Here is a 20,062-nt window from a genome sequence, read left to right as displayed (position 1 = left end):
CTCCACTACATCAAGCATTCATTTTCCCCTTCCACCTCACTAACAGAAACTTGCTTTTGCAGCTAAAACCACTCACCCACCAAGACATCTCTGCTGCTATTAGTAGCTTTTTGTCCCAATTATAGAAGAAATATACTAAATAAGAGGATTCTGAAAAAACTGTGTTTCACTGATTTTTTCCAAACTTGGCTGGCCTCTGCCTATCTGCTTTTTCACTCTTTTCCTACCTGGAATATGGATGTGATGCCCAGAGGCAGAGCAGCCTCGTTGTGATTATGAGGCCAAAAGCCACATTCCAACTGTGGCTAAGTGAAAAGCAAAAGGAACTGAGGACTTTGGAGGCAGTGCCTATCCCTAAGGCCCAGCTCCTTTGCCTCAACACGCACAAGGAAAGGACAAGTCTCCCGAGGGACACTGACAATAACACAGTTCATCAGCTGATGGGGGAGGAACCGCAGGAGTGCTCTTGAGAGTACTCTGCTCCTGCTGAGGGTTTGCAGAATCTCCCTGGGCACCTTCACCAGCCAACCTAGCTCAGTCCAGGACCTGCCTATTTGTCCTGCCTAATATACAGCCAGATGCACTTTAGTAACCCCCTGTGCTTCTGCGGCCTCTGGCTAGTCTTACTCATTGCCATGGCCAGGCTGGGTGAATCCCCAACATGAGGAATTGTGGAAGAACTAACAAAGGCACCTGACCACTCTGTCCTTTCCTCTGTCATTCCCCTCACAAATCTCAGCTTCTCTTGGGGCAGTTTGACCTCCCCAGCAGGCCAGGAAGGGCTTCTGTAGGCCATCGAGGTGAGCCAGAAATATAGTCCCTAGGCCCCAGCCATGGACCGCAGCAGTGGTTCTCAGAGTGAGGTCCATGACCACCAGCATCGGCACTGCCTGGCAGCTTGTTAGAAGTGCAATTCCTTGAGCTCAAAACCAGATCCAGAAATTCTCAGGGTGGGCCCAGAAATCAGTGTTTTAACAAGCCTGCCTAGTGATTCTGATAAGACACTCGAGTCTGAGAACCAGCGACCCAGGAGTCAGCAGGGCTTTTCTCTGTCTCCATCTTCTTTCAGGCACTGGGCTGCGCAATGGGCTGGTCCCCGGGGGTGAGTTTCCTGTCGGTGGAAACATTCAAGCAGATTCTGTTGTTCTGGGCTCTGGGCCTGACTCCACTGCACTGGACATAACTCAGCTCTGGTCAACTCTCTTCTCCCGGCCCCGGTTTTCTCCTCTGGGAACGGAGTGGATTAGGTTAACTAAACAGGCTGAGTTAATGACTAACTCGTGTCAGGTGCTACGCCCAGTGTCTGCAAGGTAGGGGACACTCGCAAAGGCCACCCCTTGTGATTCTTGAGTGTCTTGGGCAGAAGCTAGTCGGATTATGTGGAGGTTGGGGCCCAGGGGCGAGATCCCAGGGGAGCAGGCTGGAGTCACCCTCCGGAGACTCTGGCCCTGCTTGTCTGCTTCACCTTTTCTGTCCTGCTCCCCTGATTCCATACTGGTCGCCCCAAGGGGCTTTTCAGTAGTGAATTACCCGCACCCGAATCCTCATCTGGAGGTCTGCTTCTTCTAGGAACTTCTCCTAAATGGGTTCCGAGCCCCAGTGTTTGCGTGGCAACCCCCCAGGACTCCCCCCCACCTTGCTGGCTGAGGTCGTCCACGAGGATAATCTCCTTCAGGAAGGCCCTGGGCGCTGTGTCGAGGATGCTGTGCACGGTTCGCAGGAGGGTGGACCAGGCCTCGTCATGGAAACAGAGGATGACGCTGGCCGTGGGCAGGCTGTCCTCTGGCCGCTGCTGCCGACACCTGCAGGGGCGAAAACCAGGAGGCCACGGGGAAGAAAGGCCTTAGCAGGTGCTCCGCACCCTTGAGCTCACTCCCCAGGCCCGCTGGGGCTGCTCCACCCACACGGCTCTCCTCCCAGCTCAACAGCTCTTCCCGGGTTTCCTTAAAATTTCCACGTGAGGAGGGCCCGTGGCACCTCCACGGCACCCCCGTGGCAGTGCTGGTACTCCCTCCCACGAGCTTCTTCACAGTCTTTAATCCCCGCGGTCTTCAGAGCAGTGGGGAGGTGTGGCCACCATTCTCTGCAGATGACTGTCCTAATCAGGAAAATGGGAACGAGCGATTGATGACCAGTCTCAGAGAGCTGTTGTGAGGCCTAAATAAGATATTGTCCTTAGCGGGCGTCCTCTGAACGGTAATTGTCACCCATTTAAGGGCAGGGACGTATTTTATTTTTGTATTCCTAAAACCTAGCATAGCACCTGGCACATAATAAATACTTATTATTATTTTTGAAGAAGCAACGAGGATTAAACATTTGTGCATGCCAGCTACATGCTAGGTCCTTTACACACTTCATTACACGTTCATCCTGTAATGAGTCCATGGGTTGGGCTGTCTTACCCCATTTTACAGACGAGAAAACTGAGGCTCGTTAGAAGGCAATACTGGGTAAAGCCTGTATTACCAATAAGTGCAGAGCTGGATATTTTCCTTCAAAGCTAGCCTGCCCTTTCCGCTTTGCTGGTGCCTGGCTTGCATGGTGTTACCACTGCCAGGAGGCTGGCTGGCCCGCTCCCTCCCCCTCTCCGGGTGAATGGGGAGCTCTGTATTTGCTTGGCAGTGCACCAGTTGAGATGTAGGAGAGAGTCCACAGTGGCACTAATTATGCTAACAACCGGTTGCGTGGAGCAGGGTGCAGCTCACAGTTGCTCACGAAGGGCGCTTCCCTGAAGTGCATTTCCAAGGTGCTTCTCTCCAGGTTTTCACTGTTAAAACCACAGCCGTCCTCAGAGGAGTATTTGCTTTGGAATAGCGATTGTCTCATGGACCCCAAACTTCCAGCTTCTAGAGGCGCCTGTGACAGTCAGAGTGGCCCCGCCCGAGGGAGGTGCGCTTATAACGCTGTCGGGCACACTGCTGTCAGCTGCAGCATCCTCTGCCCGGCAGGGGCCTTGCCAAGGTCAAATCTCTCAGTGAGCGGGAAACCTGCATGGGACTCTCAGTGCAAAATCTTGCTGTGGGAGGGGAACTTGATACCAGGTAAGTGCTTTAAGGTAACAGTAAAACAGAATTCCTAAGTAATAGTTTTCATCTTTACTATATTTTTTCCGTTACCATTTAGTCCCCTAACCTGCCCCCCAGCAATCACCACCCTGTTGCTTAAATAATATTTTTTCAAAAGCACCTGACCATCTCATAAACCAGCTGTGACAATCATTTATTAGTTTATGTATTTATGCACTATTCTTTTCCATAAAGGATTTGAAGTAACTCACAAGAAACATGTACAATAAAACAATGCTAGAATATAAATAAGGGGGAACAGTCAGGAACAGGGGAATATAAAAGTGCAGAAAGTCAGCATTTGGAGAAAGAACATGAATATATGAGCCATAGAGCCTTGGTGTCTCTAGAACGAATTTTCAGTGTTTCCCGGGCTCTGAGCTTCCTGGTAGCTTATTCTTGAAGAGAATTGTCACCACCGGAGAAGTCACATACCATGTTTTTTTAGGGAAAGTGATGCTCTTTCTGGTACTTTTAAAACATCTGTAACTTTTTATTTTGAAATAGTTTAGAACTCACAAGTTGCCAGAACAGCACAGAGAGCCCCGGTGTTAGCTGCACCCAGCTCCACGCACAGCTGCCTGACACGGCACCCACACGCTCAAAACCAGGGGTCCGACGAAGTTCAACACCACCAACACAAATACAAACCTTATTTGGATTTCACCAGTTTTTGCACCCAGCACTAATTTTTAAAGGAAATTTCTATGGGCTTTAGAAAGAAGTCCCTAAATGGATGACAGTGTCCTCAGAAGCTTCCTGAAGACAAATGAAGTAATGAACTTCTAGGGATGTTTACAGTCTGATCTCAGAGCTGTTCACGTAACGTGTCCAGAGTGGAGCCAGTTACTGGTAGGATTTTAGGAAGATAACAGAGTCCTCCCCACCCCCACCCCCACCCCACAAACATGCTGCGTCTTCCTCTTACCCCCCAAAGCCTCCCTCCCCCCCGACCCCCAGCCCCCTTTCCATGCCTGGTGGAGCTCTCTCCTCCAACGCCCAACTTTGAGAACTTCCACTCTGCTGTAAGAATCGCTCTAGACCCTCTCATACACAGGTCCACGACTTCCTTAGTCACCTGTCCATTTCCTCTCCCCAGACAAATCCAAAGAGCCCAGGACTGGGGCCTTGCGGGGCTAGGAAAAGAAATGTTGCCTCAACAAATTCATTGGCCGTGAAAAAGCCTAAATCATTCCTTGAGCAATTGCCAAAAGTCTGACCTGGGGAGGAATTTGGGGACAGAAAGACTAGCATATGAAATTCCTGTGGGTGCGATTTTTTAGGGACCAAAATTCATCACCACAGGGCAGAACACGTCCATGCCTTCCCAAGGGACTAGCCCTTTTCAGAAACAACACAAATGTGTGTGTGCACGTGTGTCTGTGCACATGTGTGTGTTTGTCCCTGAAGTGAGGTGGTCAAAAGAGCTTAGACTTTGGAATCAGACACATTTAGATTTGAAACTTCACTCTGCTGCTTCCTAAGTTCCCATGGGTGGTAAACTCAGTATTTATAAGCCTCAGTTTCCTCACTTGAAAAATAAGGATAACGATATTTACTTTGTGGGCCTGCTGTGAGAATCTAGAAATAATTATGGGCACTTAATAGCTAGATAGTGGCTATTTTATAGCTCTCTTGGGAGAAGATACAATGTGACTAGCATGTATACCATCTTTGTAAAACATATCTTCAAACAGTTACACTCCACAGTATAGCATGGGATGTCTCCTGAATGACTTTGGGAGGTGAACTTTTCCATACCTGCTCGATGCTAATGCCACCCACTGCAAAGCTTTTGTAAGAAACAAGTGCTTAGCACAGCGCTTTGGAGGGACTCCATCAATGAAAGAGCTCCGTATGGAAATTCTAGCTCTTTAAAACCACACATTCCTCAAAGTCAGGATGCAGAAGAACTTCCTGCTCTGCTAAATAGCCAGGGCTCCCGGGTGGCCGACTTCCTCTCCTTGACCTCAGGGATTGATGGTGTCTGCAGAGAGGCTGTTCAGCCTGATGCTTCAGGGCACGGGTGCGGGAACTCTGCCACTTCCGGGCTGTGTCAGTGAACGTGGGCAAGTCACTTAGCTCCTTGGTGCCTTGGTTTCCTCAGGACAGCCATAATGTCATCGCCCCGTAGGGCTGCTGCGACGGTGGCGTGGTAGCTGGCGGAGTAAACGCCGTGCGGGTACTTGCTGCTGTTACTGGGAGATGTGCTCTTACTGTGATGTGAATTCCTGAGGCTCTTCCAGCCTCAGAATTCTGTGTCCTTGACTCTTTGGGATGCCCTTGGGGTAGGAGAGGCAGGAGGAAAGAGGCCAAACCAGGGCAACTCGAATTTTAAAGAGAATTTCATGAGAATCCCATCCTCTCCAGCTGTCTTGCTCCTGAATTTTCTAGGTTTTATGGATAGAAAGAACTGCACTCTCTCTTCACAGTGAAAGGGGGTGGCCAAGAGATAAATGGGCAAGGAGTGTGACTGGGGTAAACTCCATAGGCTGCTAAGGATTCGGAAAGGCCATGTGTGTCTTTGAAAGTTATTCCAAAGCTAAAGAAGATGCCTCCCTCAGCTGTGGCGGGTCATCCTGGCCCAGAAGGGATTTGTACCTGCTCCATGGGAGAAGCTCATTCAACCTTCAGGACACACGCAGACAGCTTTGGGGCTTCTCTTTGGGCACCTGCGAACCGGCCAGGTGGCAGAGGCTGAAACCAGCCATGGAAATAATGTTTGAGGGGAGGACAAGAGCAGCCTCCACGTGAGTCTGTGGTCTGCGAGAAAGCCCGGCACCCTCGGCTCCGGCTGGGAGTGCAGTGCGAAGTGTTATGAACGCCGACAAGGCCTCCTGTCTCAGGCCTGTCAGTGCTTCTCAGAGGAGTCGGGGATGAATTGTCCCTGGTGGGAGCAACGACCTGGACGAGGTGGCCTGTGGATGTGCGGGCTGCGTAGCCCTCAGACACCAGCAGAAAGAAGGGGTACCAAGTACATGCACCAGCAAGGGGGTCCACGGTCATCCTCCCAGGGCTGGGGTTTGACAGCCTGCGGGGAACGATGAGGCTTCTGAGGACGGGCAAATGGAATGAGCCCCTCTGTGCCCACAGGCCCAGTAATGGGGCAGAGGCGAGGAGGGGGTGACATGTGACACCCTGAGAGCAGCCCAACTGCAGCTCCACCCACCTCGCTCAAAACTGTGTCAGCTCAGAGCCTCTTAGGAAGCGGCTCCGAGTCTCGCGTCTCGGGTCCAATCCTGCCTCTGCTCTTCCGTGACTCGGACAAGCAGCGAGAGCTCTCCGATAACCTCCCTTCCTTCCACAATTCCAGGTCCACAGACCCGCTTGCACCTACAGCGACCACTTTGTATCTTCTGCAGTCCTTCTGATTCCAGTGAGTCCTTTTTTAAGCACGTATTTACTTAACCTCAGGTTTCTCCTTCGTAACATGGGGGTTGTTGGCAGGATCCGATGAGTTAATAGAGATGAAGTGCTTAGCCCAGCGCTGTGTTCATAGTAAGCGTTCAATAACAGCTAATTATTGTTTTTATTTCTTGCAAGCCTCCCATGTGCTGGATGCCTCCCTAGGCCTCAATTTCTTCGTCTATGAAATGAGGATGACAAGTAGTTACTTTAGACGGCGATGTAAAGATGATCTAAGCCGAGAGAAGCGCTGTGTGGGCTTTCTCACAGCAAGCTTTCAATCGATGGCAACTGTTACTGTTACTCGGGTTAGTACTACGTGTTGGCTGGCCTCTGGTGCTGGAGGCCTAGCCAGAGGTTCTTGGAATAGTTCGTGGAAGCTTCCCATATGCGGTCTCATCTAATCTTCACCCCCATCACTGGGGCTGTTGCGTTGCCTGACTCCAGTGGGTACCATGTGGTGGGACACCACGCGACTCTTGGAGTCACAGCATAACAGTACTGCAGTCCATCACACAAGGTCGCAGGCAGAAAGCCGTGGGAGTCACCGGGGCTGAGACAGACCCCTGCTGGACCTGGTTCCCTGGAACACGGGCCTGGCTGGGCGGTGTCTGCAATGACCCAGGAGGCCATGGGGGGCAAAGGCCTCCCACCTGCTTGCTCACGCAGGTGGCTCTGGAGGCTTGCAGTTTGTTAAAATGCAGCATGGATTCCCTTGAGGAAGGTAATGCCGGTGATGGCGAGCACCCACTAACTGTTCAGCTGATGTGAGTGCGTATGGTTTGGGAGACACTGGGGAAACAGGAAAGGTCCGGACTGTGGGGCCCAGCTCCCCTGTTTATGGGCCCTGATGTCACCAAGAGGATGCTGGGTCTCTAAGGAACCAGAGGGCACGAGGAGGGAGGTGGGGAATGAAGAGAGGGTGGTGGAGCTAAGGACCTGTCATCTGCTTCTCCTTCACCACATATATACCCACTGTTCCCGCCCACTTCTTATCCAGCCTCACGGAGCTTTGCAGGGTGGGGAGCCAGGGCTGATGAGCCCAGGGCTAGGGAGAGCGTTCGAGTCACTGATTCAGGGAAACTGCGGAAACCTTTAAAACAAATCCTCTAAGGTCCAGGCAACAAGGGTCTCTAACGGGGGCCTTACAGCCGGTCTGGGCCACTGCCTCCTTAGCGCTCTGGCCCTCTGCTGGGTGTGGAGGGAGCACAAGCTCCAATGTGGCAGAGGCTGCAGGCAGCCAGGAGGTCACTGTCCCCTGTGTTCGCTGGCCCTGGGGCAGGAGTGAGCTGGGGAGCACACAGCCCACGGAAAAGGAGCCAATGTTATCAGGGGGAGATTCATCCCAGGGCTGCCAGATCTTTCTGGTTTTCAGAAAAAGCCTCACATCTCAGTTGTTTATAGGAAATGTCTTGATTTTCAAACGTTGGCCACTAACCTAATGTCCAAAAAAAGGACTGTGGGGCCAGAGAGCACGTCCGTGACAGGACAACCCGTGGGCCGTCGTTCTGTGATGTGCGAGTCACTAAACTCAGGGACTTCTGTGCCTTCACCCCAGACCGTGTCCTGCCCCCCTTCTTTCTCCTCAAAGATCCTCCTGCAAGGGGACCCCAAGGGGATCACAGCCTGAGCCAGGGTCCTGGTCCAGGAGGAAGAGTGTGAGACAAGGCGTCAGAGGGGAGGCGACCTGTGCGCTGGAAGAAGACCCTCCATCCTGCTCAGACCCCGAAATGCCCATGAGTGAGGGAAGCAAAAGGCCCTGGACAAGTCCGCCGCCTCTCTTCTCTGGGCTCCCGTTCCTGCAGCTGGTAGGGGGGCAGCTCACAGGTCTAAAGACCCTGCCAGCCTTGCTTCTGTGATCACCATGGGGTGATGGGGGGTCGGCAGGCTGTGTAATGTTAGCACCTTATGAATAACCATCATAGCCACAGTCTAATGAGGCAGACCAGGTGGTAGTTGCCCTCACCTCCTCCCAGGACTAAATCGGGAACACAACTAAATTACAGGACAATCAACCTGAATGGCACACTGGACACCATGTAATGAGTGTTCCTGTACACGCGGCGTTGTGCTGAACACTGTGCACTATTGCATTTAATCCTCCAACTGCCCCTTGAAATAGCTATTTTCATGCGTGTAAAGATGGCCCCAATACGTCTGTCCGCCTTGGATGCACATTCCTTTACAATGTGACTTTATCACATTGCTCATCAAAAGGTGGAATCTACTTCTTCACCTTCTGAACCTGACTGGTCTTGTGACTTTCTGTGACCAATAAAATGTACTGGAAGTGACAGGCTGAGACACCCCAGATTAGGCCTCAAGAAGCCTTGCTGCCTTGAGATGCCATGGAAGGAAGCCTGTCTAGCTTACAGGCGGACAAGAGGCCACTTGGAGTGGCTCCGCAGAGGACCAGCCCCAGCTGCCGGACGTGAGTGAGGCCATCTTGGATCCCAGACTCCCAGAAGGCAGCAGGCGGACCCCGGGTGAGAGAGGGGCAGAAGGGCCCCTCTGGACCCAGTTTGCATCATAGACTCATGAACAGATGAATGGTAATTGTTTTAAGCCACTATTTTTAATAACAATTTTATTGAGATATAAATCATATACCACAAAATTCACCTTAATAAAAGTGTACGATTCAGTGGTTTTCGTTGTATTCACAAAGCTGTGCACTCACAGCCACTAAATAATTCCAGAACATTCTCATTACCCGCCCCACAAAATCCCCACTATGCATTAGTAGTCACTCCCCAACCCTCTGACCACCACTAACCTATATTTTGTCTTTACAGGGTTTCCTACTCTGGACAATTCATGTGAACAGAATCATACAGTCTGTGGCCTTTTGGGTCTGGCTTCTTTAGCTTGGCGTATTTTCCGTACTTTCCAAGTTCACCGTGCTGTCTCATGTCTCAGCACTTGCTCCCTTTTAGTGCCAGGTAACACTCCATTGCTTCAATGGACCACATTGCGTTTATCCATTTATCAGCTGATGGCCACTTGCGTGTTTCCCTTTTTGGCTCTCATTCGTATTGCTGCTATGAACACTTACGTAAGTTTTTGTGTGGACACAGGTTTTCAGTGCACTTGAGTATATACGTAGGAGGGGGATTGCTGGGTCACAGGGCAACTCCAGGTTTAACATTCTGAGGAGCCGCCAAACCCCTTTCCAAAGCCGCGAAACCATTTTGCATTCTCATCAGCGACAAATGAGGGTTCCGACTTCATCACATCCTGGTCAGCTCTTATTATTGTCTTTTTCATTTTAACCAGTATAGTGGGGGTAAAACGGTATCTCACTGTGGCTCTGATTTGCATTTCCCTGATGGCCAATGATTTGAACATGTTTTCATGCACTTTTCAACATTTCTCTTTTTTTTTTTTTTGGAGAAGTGTCTGTTTAAATTCTTTGCTTATTTATAAATTTGGTGTCTATTGTTGAGCTATAAGGATCTTTCTGTGTTCTGGATATCCGTCCTTACACTTCAATCCAGACGTGTAGGTTGCTATTTTCCCCACCATTCTTCGATTATCTTTTTACTTTCATGGAGTGCAAAACTTTTAAATTTTTGTGAAGTCCAATTTATCTATGTTTTAAGCCCCTAACTTTTGAGGTGGTGTGTTACACAGCACTAAACAATGGATGAACATTCCCATTTTACAGATGAGGAAACCAGAGCCCAGAGAGGTGAAATGACTTACCTAAAGTTACACAGCAAATAGCTGGTGGTCGGTCTGACTCCAAACCTCATGCTCTTAACCAGCACATACAGTGCCATCTTGAACTACAGTGCTAGAGAATGTTTTGGATTTAGGCTTGGGTTCCAGTGTCCAGATCAAAGTGACAATGATGAAGGGCTGTTTGAAGAACATGTGATTCATTGGTTCCTTCCCATGTTCTGGACTATCTATACTGATTAATTAACACCCTCAAAAAGTGACTTAGTTAGATCCCACTGCCTTGGCTGTCTTAGTGATTTGTTTGTGTCTAGTCATGCATAGTAGCGTCTTGCTCTCGGCACCCTTCAGTGACAGTATGAGCATCAATGTTATGATATCTGCTTTGCCCGTCAGGGTGACGCTGTGGAGGGCACTGTCTTCTCTATCACGGTCCCTTCTGTGAAGTTTTGGTGGGCAATTCTGTCAGATACAAGCGCCAGGAAAAGCTTCTTTTCCTTTGAGGACCTGGTGTGTTTCCTCCCTCGAACAAACAATAAGAATCATTGTTTCCCTTTTCAACTTAGCTGCCAGGAAGCTCAGAGTAAAGAGATAGACTATTTAGTCATTGAGAGGGTTCTGTGCATTGCCTATCTTTATTCTAACTTTCTCTCTGAGTTGACCTCCCATCTTTCCATCCAGCCATTTAACAGGTATTTACTGACAACCCACTCCCTGTGAATACTGAAGGAGGAATTCAGTAGATAAGATCTTCGAAGCAGAAGGGGAGGTGCCCCTGCCCATGCCCCTTAGGGCCACATCATTATGATCAAGAGGACCGCCTAACTTTCAAGTGCCTGAGGGCTTTTCCTGAGTGCTGGAGGAGCCCTCCCCTCCACCTGCAGGAGGGAATTAACCTCCCACCCGCCCCTGTGAGCTGCCCTCAGCCAGTGACTAAAACAGAATTGGCCTATTAATAGCCAGCAGTGTTGACCTGGAGGGTGGGTGGGTGGGGTAAGTAAAACGCAGTCTCTCAGACTCCTGCACATGGCCGAGCTCTAGCCGCCCACAGTAACTGCCTTGGAAACAGACCTTCCCTTGGCTGCTCCCTGTCCCTGGGCCCCTCCCAGCGCTCCCTGGCCCACCTGAGCAACAGATGCTTGTCTCAGGGTCTGCTTAGGGGGAAGCCAGACCAAGACAGGCTCTGCTGTCGTGGAGTTTACATCCCATTAGATAGATAACCAAATAATTATTCAACAACTGTAGTGAGGGCTCCGCAGAGACACTCGGGGTGTGGGGCCTGGGACGAGAGCTGAGAACTGACTGCCGGTGGGCAGAACACAGCGGAGAGAAGGCATGTGGGTGGGGACCAGTGTTCCTGCCATTGTCCCAGCCTCTGCTAAGGCCTGGAAGTGGGAAGGGGCTTGGCAAGGACCAGGAACCAAAGGAAAGGTATTCGAAAGCAGATTTCCCCTTATCTCCAGTTTTATCAATAGCAATGCGCTATTGTAGGATGTATCTTAGTCCTTTGAGGGATTAAGGTAGGTAGATAAACAAGAGAGCAACTAGTAAGGGGTCCACAAAAGGGGACCTGGGCAGGGCACCACCTCTGCAGGCCTGAGATTCTTCCTGCCAGGTGGGAGTGCGCAGTCCCCCTGCTCTATTTGGGCCCCGGCTTCGCTGAGGAAGTCCCTGAGGCTGGGCAGGGACAGGCTACCGTGAAGCAGTGCCCGTGCGTGACCAGGTGCTCATGGGGTGGACCCGCGGGGAAACTCGCATTTTCATTGTTAAATAATGGGGCTAGCTGCTTTCTTTGTCCTTCAACCCGATATTTGGTGCGTATTTTACTCTCAGTTTGTACACACACACCCAACGTGTCCAAAACCCGGTCTGACCTCATTTGTCCATCTTCTGAGTAGCAGCAACGGGGAGGAAACATCTAGGGCTTGGGAATCGAATCAACCTGGCTTTGAATCCTGGCTCTGCTTTTTACACCCCATAATTGGCCAGCACAAGGATGAGGAGGCTCTGCTGCAGCCTGGATGAAAGCGGATCATCCTGGCCCAAGAGAGCTGCTCAGGAAGCGTTAGCTTTCCATCGCCACCCCCCAGGATCACAGAGGCACGCCCTCTCTCCATGCAGCTCCTCCGGGGTCCCTGCGAACTCCAAGGAAAGTGCATTTGGATGACGATTCGAAGAGAGTGAGTCACAGCCTCGCACCAGATGGCCTGGCTGGGGCACAAACACTCCCCCACCTTCCCATCGCTGGGCTAGAGTAGAAAAGTTTCTGCTGGGTTTTCTAAAGCTACTTGGAGGTTACTGACCCCCAGCTCCTACCAGATCAGCAGGGCCTTCACTCGGGGGCTTCCATATCTCAGTTCTGAGCCCACCCGTATAGCAACAGCTGGCCACGCTGCTTGTCTGCATCCCGCAGGGTCCCCCACACTCCTGGGGGTTGGGGCTGGGTCTTGCTTCCCTTCTGACCTTTAATAACTGCTAAATAAATATTTGTTCAGTGAATGAAAGAAGACACTCTTCTTGCTCCCAAGGAGTTTGTATAGGCTGGGTGTCAATACAAACAGCAGAGTAATACCATACAGTCCTTCTCTTACATTCTGAGAAAAAGTTCAGCCCATCTAGTTCGTAATTAATGTGGCTCATCCTGGGAACATCAATTTCCAAGCCAGGGCTGGGGGAAGAAGGGCTGGGACACAGCCCGGAGATGATCCCTTCGAGGAAAGGAGCTTAGGGGTGGGGAGGGCGGGAGCCTACACTTGAGGCTGGTGCTGGTAGCCTCTCACTCCCCACAGTGCAGGCAAGCCATGTAAGGGGTACGCAGTCCCCTTCTTCGTGGGGGTCTTAAGCCTTGCAGCCTCCCTCTACAGAGACTCTGAGCATCCTGAGCCTGGCCTTCTGGAAATAGGACCTGGGCATGTGCAATATCTAAGACCTTCCAGATAATTCCAGCGTGCCCCCAGGTTTGTGATTATTTTGCAGCCCCCAGGGACAGAAAAGGAACTGCTCTATCAGAGAAGGGACAATCATGTCCCAGCAGCTGGCCCCAACTTTCCTCCATCTTTCCGAGTCACTCCTACCGGTCTTACACTCAAGAATGTGACAGGGGCAACCTCTGTTTGGGCTTGAATACTGGGTGAAAAATCATCAATATTTTGTCTCATTTGAGCTATAACCTCATGCAAGGTTGTTGCCTCCCTTTTACAGTTGAGGAAACTGAGGCTCAGAGAGGTTGAGTGATTAGAGAAGGTCACACAGCAAGTGGATGGGATTCAACCCCAGGCCACTGTTCCATGTAATTTTGATTTAGTTGCAATTGTAAGTATACAAACCAAGGTAACCTAGGTTTGAAGTAAGCAGGCAACACAGAACCTGCGACAGCTGAGCTGACATTTATGTTTAAGCACAAAACCCCCAGTTAGGAGGGGGACTACCTTCCTCTATGCTTCTCTGCCTTCCAGTCCCAGTACTACTCCCTCCATGGAACCTTCCAGAGCTCCACTACCTCTCCACTCATATTCTACACCAGTGGTTCCCTGAACTATCCTGCATCAGCTTTTAAAAATTCGGATCACTGGGCTCCAACTTGAAACTATGGAGAGTCTCCAGTGAGAGGGTCTGAAAAATCTACATTTTCAACAAGCCATGTGTGGGAATCTAATACGCACACAGTCTGGGGAACCACAGATGTAGCCCCTTGCTGCTCAAAAGCATGGTCGGTGGACCACCAGCTCTGGCACCGACTGGGAGCGAGATAAAAATGCAGCATCTGGGGCCACACCCCTGGCCTCTCACTGGTAAGTTAGACTGCGTTTTAACAGGATGCCCAGGGGGGTTGCATGTGTATTACAATTTGAGAGCTCTGTCCAACCTGCTTGGCCTAAAGAGAGTCCTAGATCAGCAGCAGCAGAAGCAGCAGCAGCACCCAGGAACTCACAGAAGTCAAATTCTTGACCCCACCCTGAACCTGCTGAGTGGGAAACCCTAGGGGCGGAGGCCAGGAATCTGTATTACAACAAAGCCTTTGGTGTAGAGCTGCATGCTCAAGTCTGGGGGCCTGCTGCCTGGAGGAGAGACTACAAAGCACTTGCTCAGCTGGGGGTCTTTGAGCCTGGATATCAATTGCCCGATGCTGGATGCCAAGATGATCAAAGGAGAGCTAAGCCTGGAGGGGTGCTGAAAGCTGTCAACACCTGGAGGTTGAATGGGGAAGGCTTGCTCCTCCCCTCACCCTCCACCCTTTGACAGGACCAGGGAAGGGCGGAGTCCACCTTAGTCCTCAGCCCCTGGTGCATAGAGGGCCCTTCTCTTTGTTTCATCTACGTATTCATCCATCTCCTGCCCCTGAGCCCGGGACCCTGCCCTTCCCACAGCACGACTATTTCACCGTGTTTCACCGTGCCCTGGGACAAAATGTCCAGGTGGCTCCCAGCTCCTCAGGGCCACCATGGATGCAGCAATAAGCTTCCTCTTCCGTGTCTCCCTGTGAACCAGTCGGCGTGAGTGCCCCCCATTTTATAGGTGGAAACACTGGAAATGCTTCCAGCTTATACAACTTGCTCAAAATACAGCATCGAGGAGAAGAGCACAGCTTTTAGTGTCAGACACGCCTAGTTAAGTAACCCAGCCCCAGTCCCTCCACCTTTCTGGTCCTCAGATCTCTCATCCATAATGTGGAGATGATATGACCTACCTTGTAGGTTTGTCAGGAAGATTAAACAAGTAAACAGCATTTAGTGGAATCCCTAGTGCGTAGAATGTATTTAGTAAATGTTCACTATAGTTTTACTGTTCTTTCCATATCTTGCCCTTTGTCCTACACTGATTTTTTTCTGTTTTGATCTTCCATCATTAGTCAGTCTCCTCGTGCCCCCTTTTCAAACTGACCTCCAGCGATTCCGCCCCCCTCCCCCAGGTAGTTACAAGAGGCCAGGGCTGGTTCGGGGGGTTTGGGTGCGGGAACTGAAGCCACTGGGTTTGTCTGGGTTAGGAGTCAAGGAGGGGCTTGCAAGAAGCGCTGGGGGCGGGGCGGGAGGCGAGGACGATGGTGCAGTGCGTGGCTTGCTACAGCAGGAGGCAGAGCCGCGGGAAGTCTGGTGTTCTGGTTCTGGTGGGAAAGGAGCAGTGCGGGACGTGCAGATAGCTGGTGCTGAATATAAGGCTGTTCTTTTATGGGTTCTATATTGGGTTTGAAAGTGGCGGAAGGCGGAGAGTCCTGACACCCTGCAGAGAGTGTGTGTGGGGGGCGGTGTTACTGTCTCACTTCACAGAGAATTCTCTAAGTATCCTAGAGGGTGCTAGGTAGGTGTCTGAAGCGCAGACGGGAGAGGGGAGTCTGGAGCCCACGTCTTGGGCAGCAAAGGCTGCATGGACCAGCTTCAGCCAGCAGAGGGCGCCTCACACCTCCAGACAGAGCTGGGGGAGGTCCTATGAGAACCCTGGGAAGCTGGAGATAAGACCAACCGGATGGGGTTTGCCTGGGACCGACCTATAGGGGACTCGGTGCTGAAATCAGGCAAACAGAAACAGACTGGCTACCCTGGCTGGAAGAGGCAGTACTAAAGTGGTGCACACACACACACACAACAGAAAATGTATCCATGCTCACACCACAAACATGCACAACATACACCCATGTTCTACACACCACCAGCAGGACACACGCAGCACTTATACACATAACACCAAATTTGCTTACACCTGTGCCATACACACAACATATCCATGCACTTCACATCACATGCATAACCCACACAGCACATTTGCACATGTACCCATGTACTAAGCACACAAGATATTTGTAACACACATGCAGCAGATGCATACATGCATGAGCACAACACACTTCACAAACTTGCTACACAGTCATGACACAATACACATAAACACACATACCACAAAGTATAGGCAAAACAAACCTCACACCACAAAACATACATGCACACATGTGCATGGTGCATGTGCATGCCACACCACATGCACAACACAATGTATGTGTACATATATACTGCAATGCACATCAACACATATGAGCATGAACACACCCATTGCAAACATACAAGACAACATACAATTCATACCTGTGTATATCGCACCACATACACAATATACAGCCACCCCTTAATGTGCTACTCATATGTACTACATGCATCTCATATATACAACATCCATTCAGTTCGTACACAGCACGATGCACAAACTCATACGAAATGCACCCACAGATACACATGTGCACGGCACACTTTCACAGTGCAACACACATAGTCACGCACACACCCCTGGCCAGAGATATCTAGTTTGAAGATACTCATTCTTGCCCTAGGCCTGTGAAAAAAAGTATGAAAAGAATTTGAAAACTCTATCTCCCTTAACTCAGCGATCATTTCTTTACTGTGTGCTGGAACCTATGGGCTCACTGCACAGCAGGGGAAGCAGGCATTGAGCAAACCGACATGTCAATGGCCATTCAGCTTTGGTTGCAATGGCTGTTATGAGTTAAAACTCCAGAGAGTACAAAACTGAAAGGAGGGTGGGGCTGGCTGGGGCTGGAAGTTTCCTGAAAAGAGCTTTTAAAGCCAAGACTAGAAGTCGGAACAGCAGCAGGGTTGGGACGAAAGGGAGGTGGCAAGGCACCCAGGCACACAGTATCAGCAGGCATCAGTCCCGTGCACTGCCCAGCACTTGCACGGAATGAGTGGCCAAGGTGTCCGGCTGAGTGAGACCCTGTGGGGATCTGAGGGGTATGTGGCCCTGCTCCCAGCTTCTGCTCTGCATGGACCCTCTCACCCAGGGGATGGGGGCATGCCAGCTTCCCGGGAAACTGGGCTCTGAAAGAGATGTGGCTTATAGGGAAGGGACCTAGATCACCCAAACTCACCAGCTGCCCCTGGCTGCTGCTAACCAGGCCCCCTTCTCTGCAGCCAGCCATGGTGGTGTGAGTGGGGGGAAGAGGACAGGTGTGTACAGGGTGAGCCCACCATCTCCCTGGGCACAGCTCGCATGTCATCCCAGCTTGCTCCTGGTCTGGGGAGGCAGGCACCCTGCCAGGTCGGACTGCGGTATTCCAGCTCCTGGGCACCGGACTTGTCCCTTTAGTGGACTAAGGAGGGGCGGCATAGAATGGTGGTTTGGGCAGACAGGAGCTTCTGCTTAGATTCAAACCCCTGCTTTGGCACCCACTAGCTGTGTGACTGTGGAGAATGCACTTGGCCTCTCTGTGCCTTATTTCCACATCTATAAAAGAGGTATAATGGTACTACAAGCACCCATCCAACAGAGCTGTAAGGACCTTTACAAGTTAATTCACGGAAGGTTCTCAGATGGAAGCCAGACATGGAGCAAGAGCCACATTAGTGTTAGCTGCACTTATTTGATTCAAAACAAAAGCAAACACTAACAACAATCAAAATACAGTGGAGTCACAGTGTTAGAATTGGAAGGTGCCTGGAGAACATTTGCTCCATGCCCCTCTGCGTTATGTAGATGAAGCTGTTGGACCTGATAATCCCTACAGAAGGACTAGAACGCAGGGCGGGGGAGAGAAAGAACAAGTAGGAGTTGCTCCCTTTGTGTTCTCTAAGACCCGTGGGGTGGTGGTTCTGGCCTGGAAAGATCAGAGGATGCCACCCAGGGATTCTGATTCAGGAGGAGTGGGCGGGGTCTGAGACTCCGCGTGTCTAACAGGTTCCCAGGTGAGGCGGGCGTGCGGCTGCTCGTCCCGCGGCCACACCTTGAAAACGCTGTTCCAGGTAGAGTGCAGAAAGCTTGCACCCCGTCTTTGCTGATAGCACCCCAGTACCGAGGAAGGGGAAGCCGGGGCCTTACTTACAGTGGATGCCGTACCTCGGGCAGCGCCCTCTGCAGGGGGATGCGGGCGCTGAGTGCCTCCTCCAAGCCGAGCGTGGTCAGCTCATCTTCTTCAGATACCTCCTCGTCCTCCTCCTCTGCTCCCCAGTCCTTCTCTGAGGCCTCCTGGTCCAGCCTCCGGCTGGGCTGCTTGATGAGCCTGTAGCTGCCACTTCTCCTGCCCTGGCTCTGGTTCCTTCTGACCCTGGGCGAGGCCACGGCCACTAGGAGCTGATCCTCACGCGAGATAAAAGGCGGCAGGCCCTCCAAAGGACCGTACTCTTGGTCCTCATCCTCAGACTCTAACACCCACTCCTGGGATTCCCCGAAATCCAGGCGGTACCCAGCCGCCTGGCTATGCTGAGCAGCCTGAGCTGTAACAGTCTGGTCCAGGGCGTGCGGAGGAGGGGGCAGCATGGCCACCATCAGCAGCGTGCAGCCCAGCATCAGCAAGAGCACCAGGAAGTGCAGTCTGCATGGTCCATGCCTGCATCGCTTCCTTAGGAGCATGTTGCTGGAACTTGCCAAGTGCAACAGGTCATGTTCAAGTTCACTTTCTCCTCCTGCTCCAGGTTCCTTCCAGCTTGCAGCAGAACCTGGGGTTCTGGTTCCACCTGGAAGTTTTTTGACAGTCACTTAACCTGCTCCTTTTATCCCATCTGACCTTTGCCAACAGCGTGTGTAAGGCCAGCCTCCACTTACAACCAGAAAGCCACAGGACCCAAGTCCCACCCCAGGTCCTCTCTGAGTGGATTTCTTTAATTGCCCTCTGAAAGCCCATTCACAGGGACTTCAAATTAAACGGATTGCCCCCGTTGACCCTCTCTTTCTCCTTGGGGAAAAACAGTTATTCCACTCTGCTCAGGTGTTTAGTCCCCTGTTTCCTTCCCCCCTCACATGAGTGGCCAGGTTGCTATGCGATGTCTGGGGGGAGCTGGTGGGTCCTCAGTCCAGCAGAGCTGATGATAGCCGTCATCCTTTGGACGTTTCAAGTCACGTCAGATCAACAGATGAGAAGCCGGCAGGCAGTGCCTGATTTTCTTTCACACACAGCTCCGCGCTCAGCCCAGAGCCCTCTGCCAGACACAGCCCGAGCCAGGCGGACGCCTCGTTCCTGGTCCTAATGCCCTCACTGTTCCCAGGCTTTGCACAACCCCGTGGAACACAGCTCCAGAGGAAAATAAAAGTCGTCACTGCTAGGACCAGACCCAGACAGAAACATGCCAGGGATTCAGATTTGAATCTTGTTCCCAGGGAGACGTCTTGCCCCACCCAAAGGGGCAGGAAAGAGTATCCCCTCCTGTTTTCAGAAGGGCTGTACATGTGATGCAGATGCAAGGTGCTAGCTGTCTGGTTGCACCCTCGGCCTCCCACAGGTGTCCGGAAAGCTGGACCAGACTCATCCTTGCTTCCTGGAAACCACAACCCGTCCTTCTGACAATGAGGGAAGCTAGGGGAAGGGGATGCTCATGGAAGCTTCTTCTGCCCACAGGAGCATCTGAGTGCCTACTATGTGCTGGCCCCTGAGGGGAGGGCGTGCTATTGGAAGAGGAGTGGCAGGCTCCTTCAGTCGTAAAACTTCATTCAACCAACAAGTATTAATGAGCACCTACCGTGTGCCCAAACTCTTCTGGGGACTGGGAATGCAGCAATGAATAGAACAGACCAAAATTTGTGCCTCGTGGAGCTTATAGTCTAGTGGGAAAGACAGACAGATAATTCATTAAAACTTACAGCGGGTCAGATGGTGAAAATGCATATTTCAGGGAAAGAGCCTGGGGATCCTGGGCTAGGGGTTGACATTGGACACTAAGTGGCAAGGGAAGTTTTCCCAAAAAAGTAGCATTTGTGTAAGGAGGGGGGCTAGGCAGCTACCCTATGAACATTTGGAACTGAGACAATAACCAGTGCGAAGGTCTGGAGGCGAGAGTGTGCCCGGCCTGTCGGAGGATCTGCGGAGGGCCAGTGTGACTGGGAGAGAGTGGGCAAGGTGCAGCGTGGTGGGGAATGGAATCGGAGAGGCACAGTGGGTAAGAGCCAAAGGGAGGGGTCACGGGAGGGGTTTCGGC

At 51.4% G+C, this 20,062-nt stretch overlaps 1 protein-coding gene across 2 annotated transcripts in view; it reads right to left on the bottom strand.

Moving 5' to 3' along the window:
• Positions 1-19,192, bottom strand: part of GALNT15 (polypeptide N-acetylgalactosaminyltransferase 15) — a 42,552-nt gene extending 23,360 nt beyond the window's left edge. For both annotated transcript variants that reach the window (XM_037143957.2, XM_037143958.2), the window contains exons 1-2: positions 17,977-19,192; positions 1,636-1,802 (exon numbers count right to left, since the gene is read on the bottom strand). In XM_037143957.2, the coding sequence (XP_036999852.2) occupies positions 1,636-1,802; positions 17,977-18,503 (694 nt within the window). In that variant the 5' untranslated portion in view covers positions 18,504-19,192. The remainder of the gene's footprint in view (positions 1-1,635; positions 1,803-17,976) is intronic.
• Between the last annotated feature and the right edge of the window lie 870 nt (positions 19,193-20,062).

The sequence above is a fragment of the Artibeus jamaicensis genome, unplaced genomic scaffold (assembly GCF_021234435.1).
Source record: "Artibeus jamaicensis isolate MK-2021 breed Jamaican fruit bat unplaced genomic scaffold, CSHL_Jam_final contig_519, whole genome shotgun sequence".
Lineage (NCBI taxonomy): Eukaryota > Metazoa > Chordata > Mammalia > Chiroptera > Phyllostomidae > Artibeus > Artibeus jamaicensis.
Note: the sequence above shows the minus strand (reverse complement) of the source record. Positions and strands in the feature narration are given on the sequence as shown.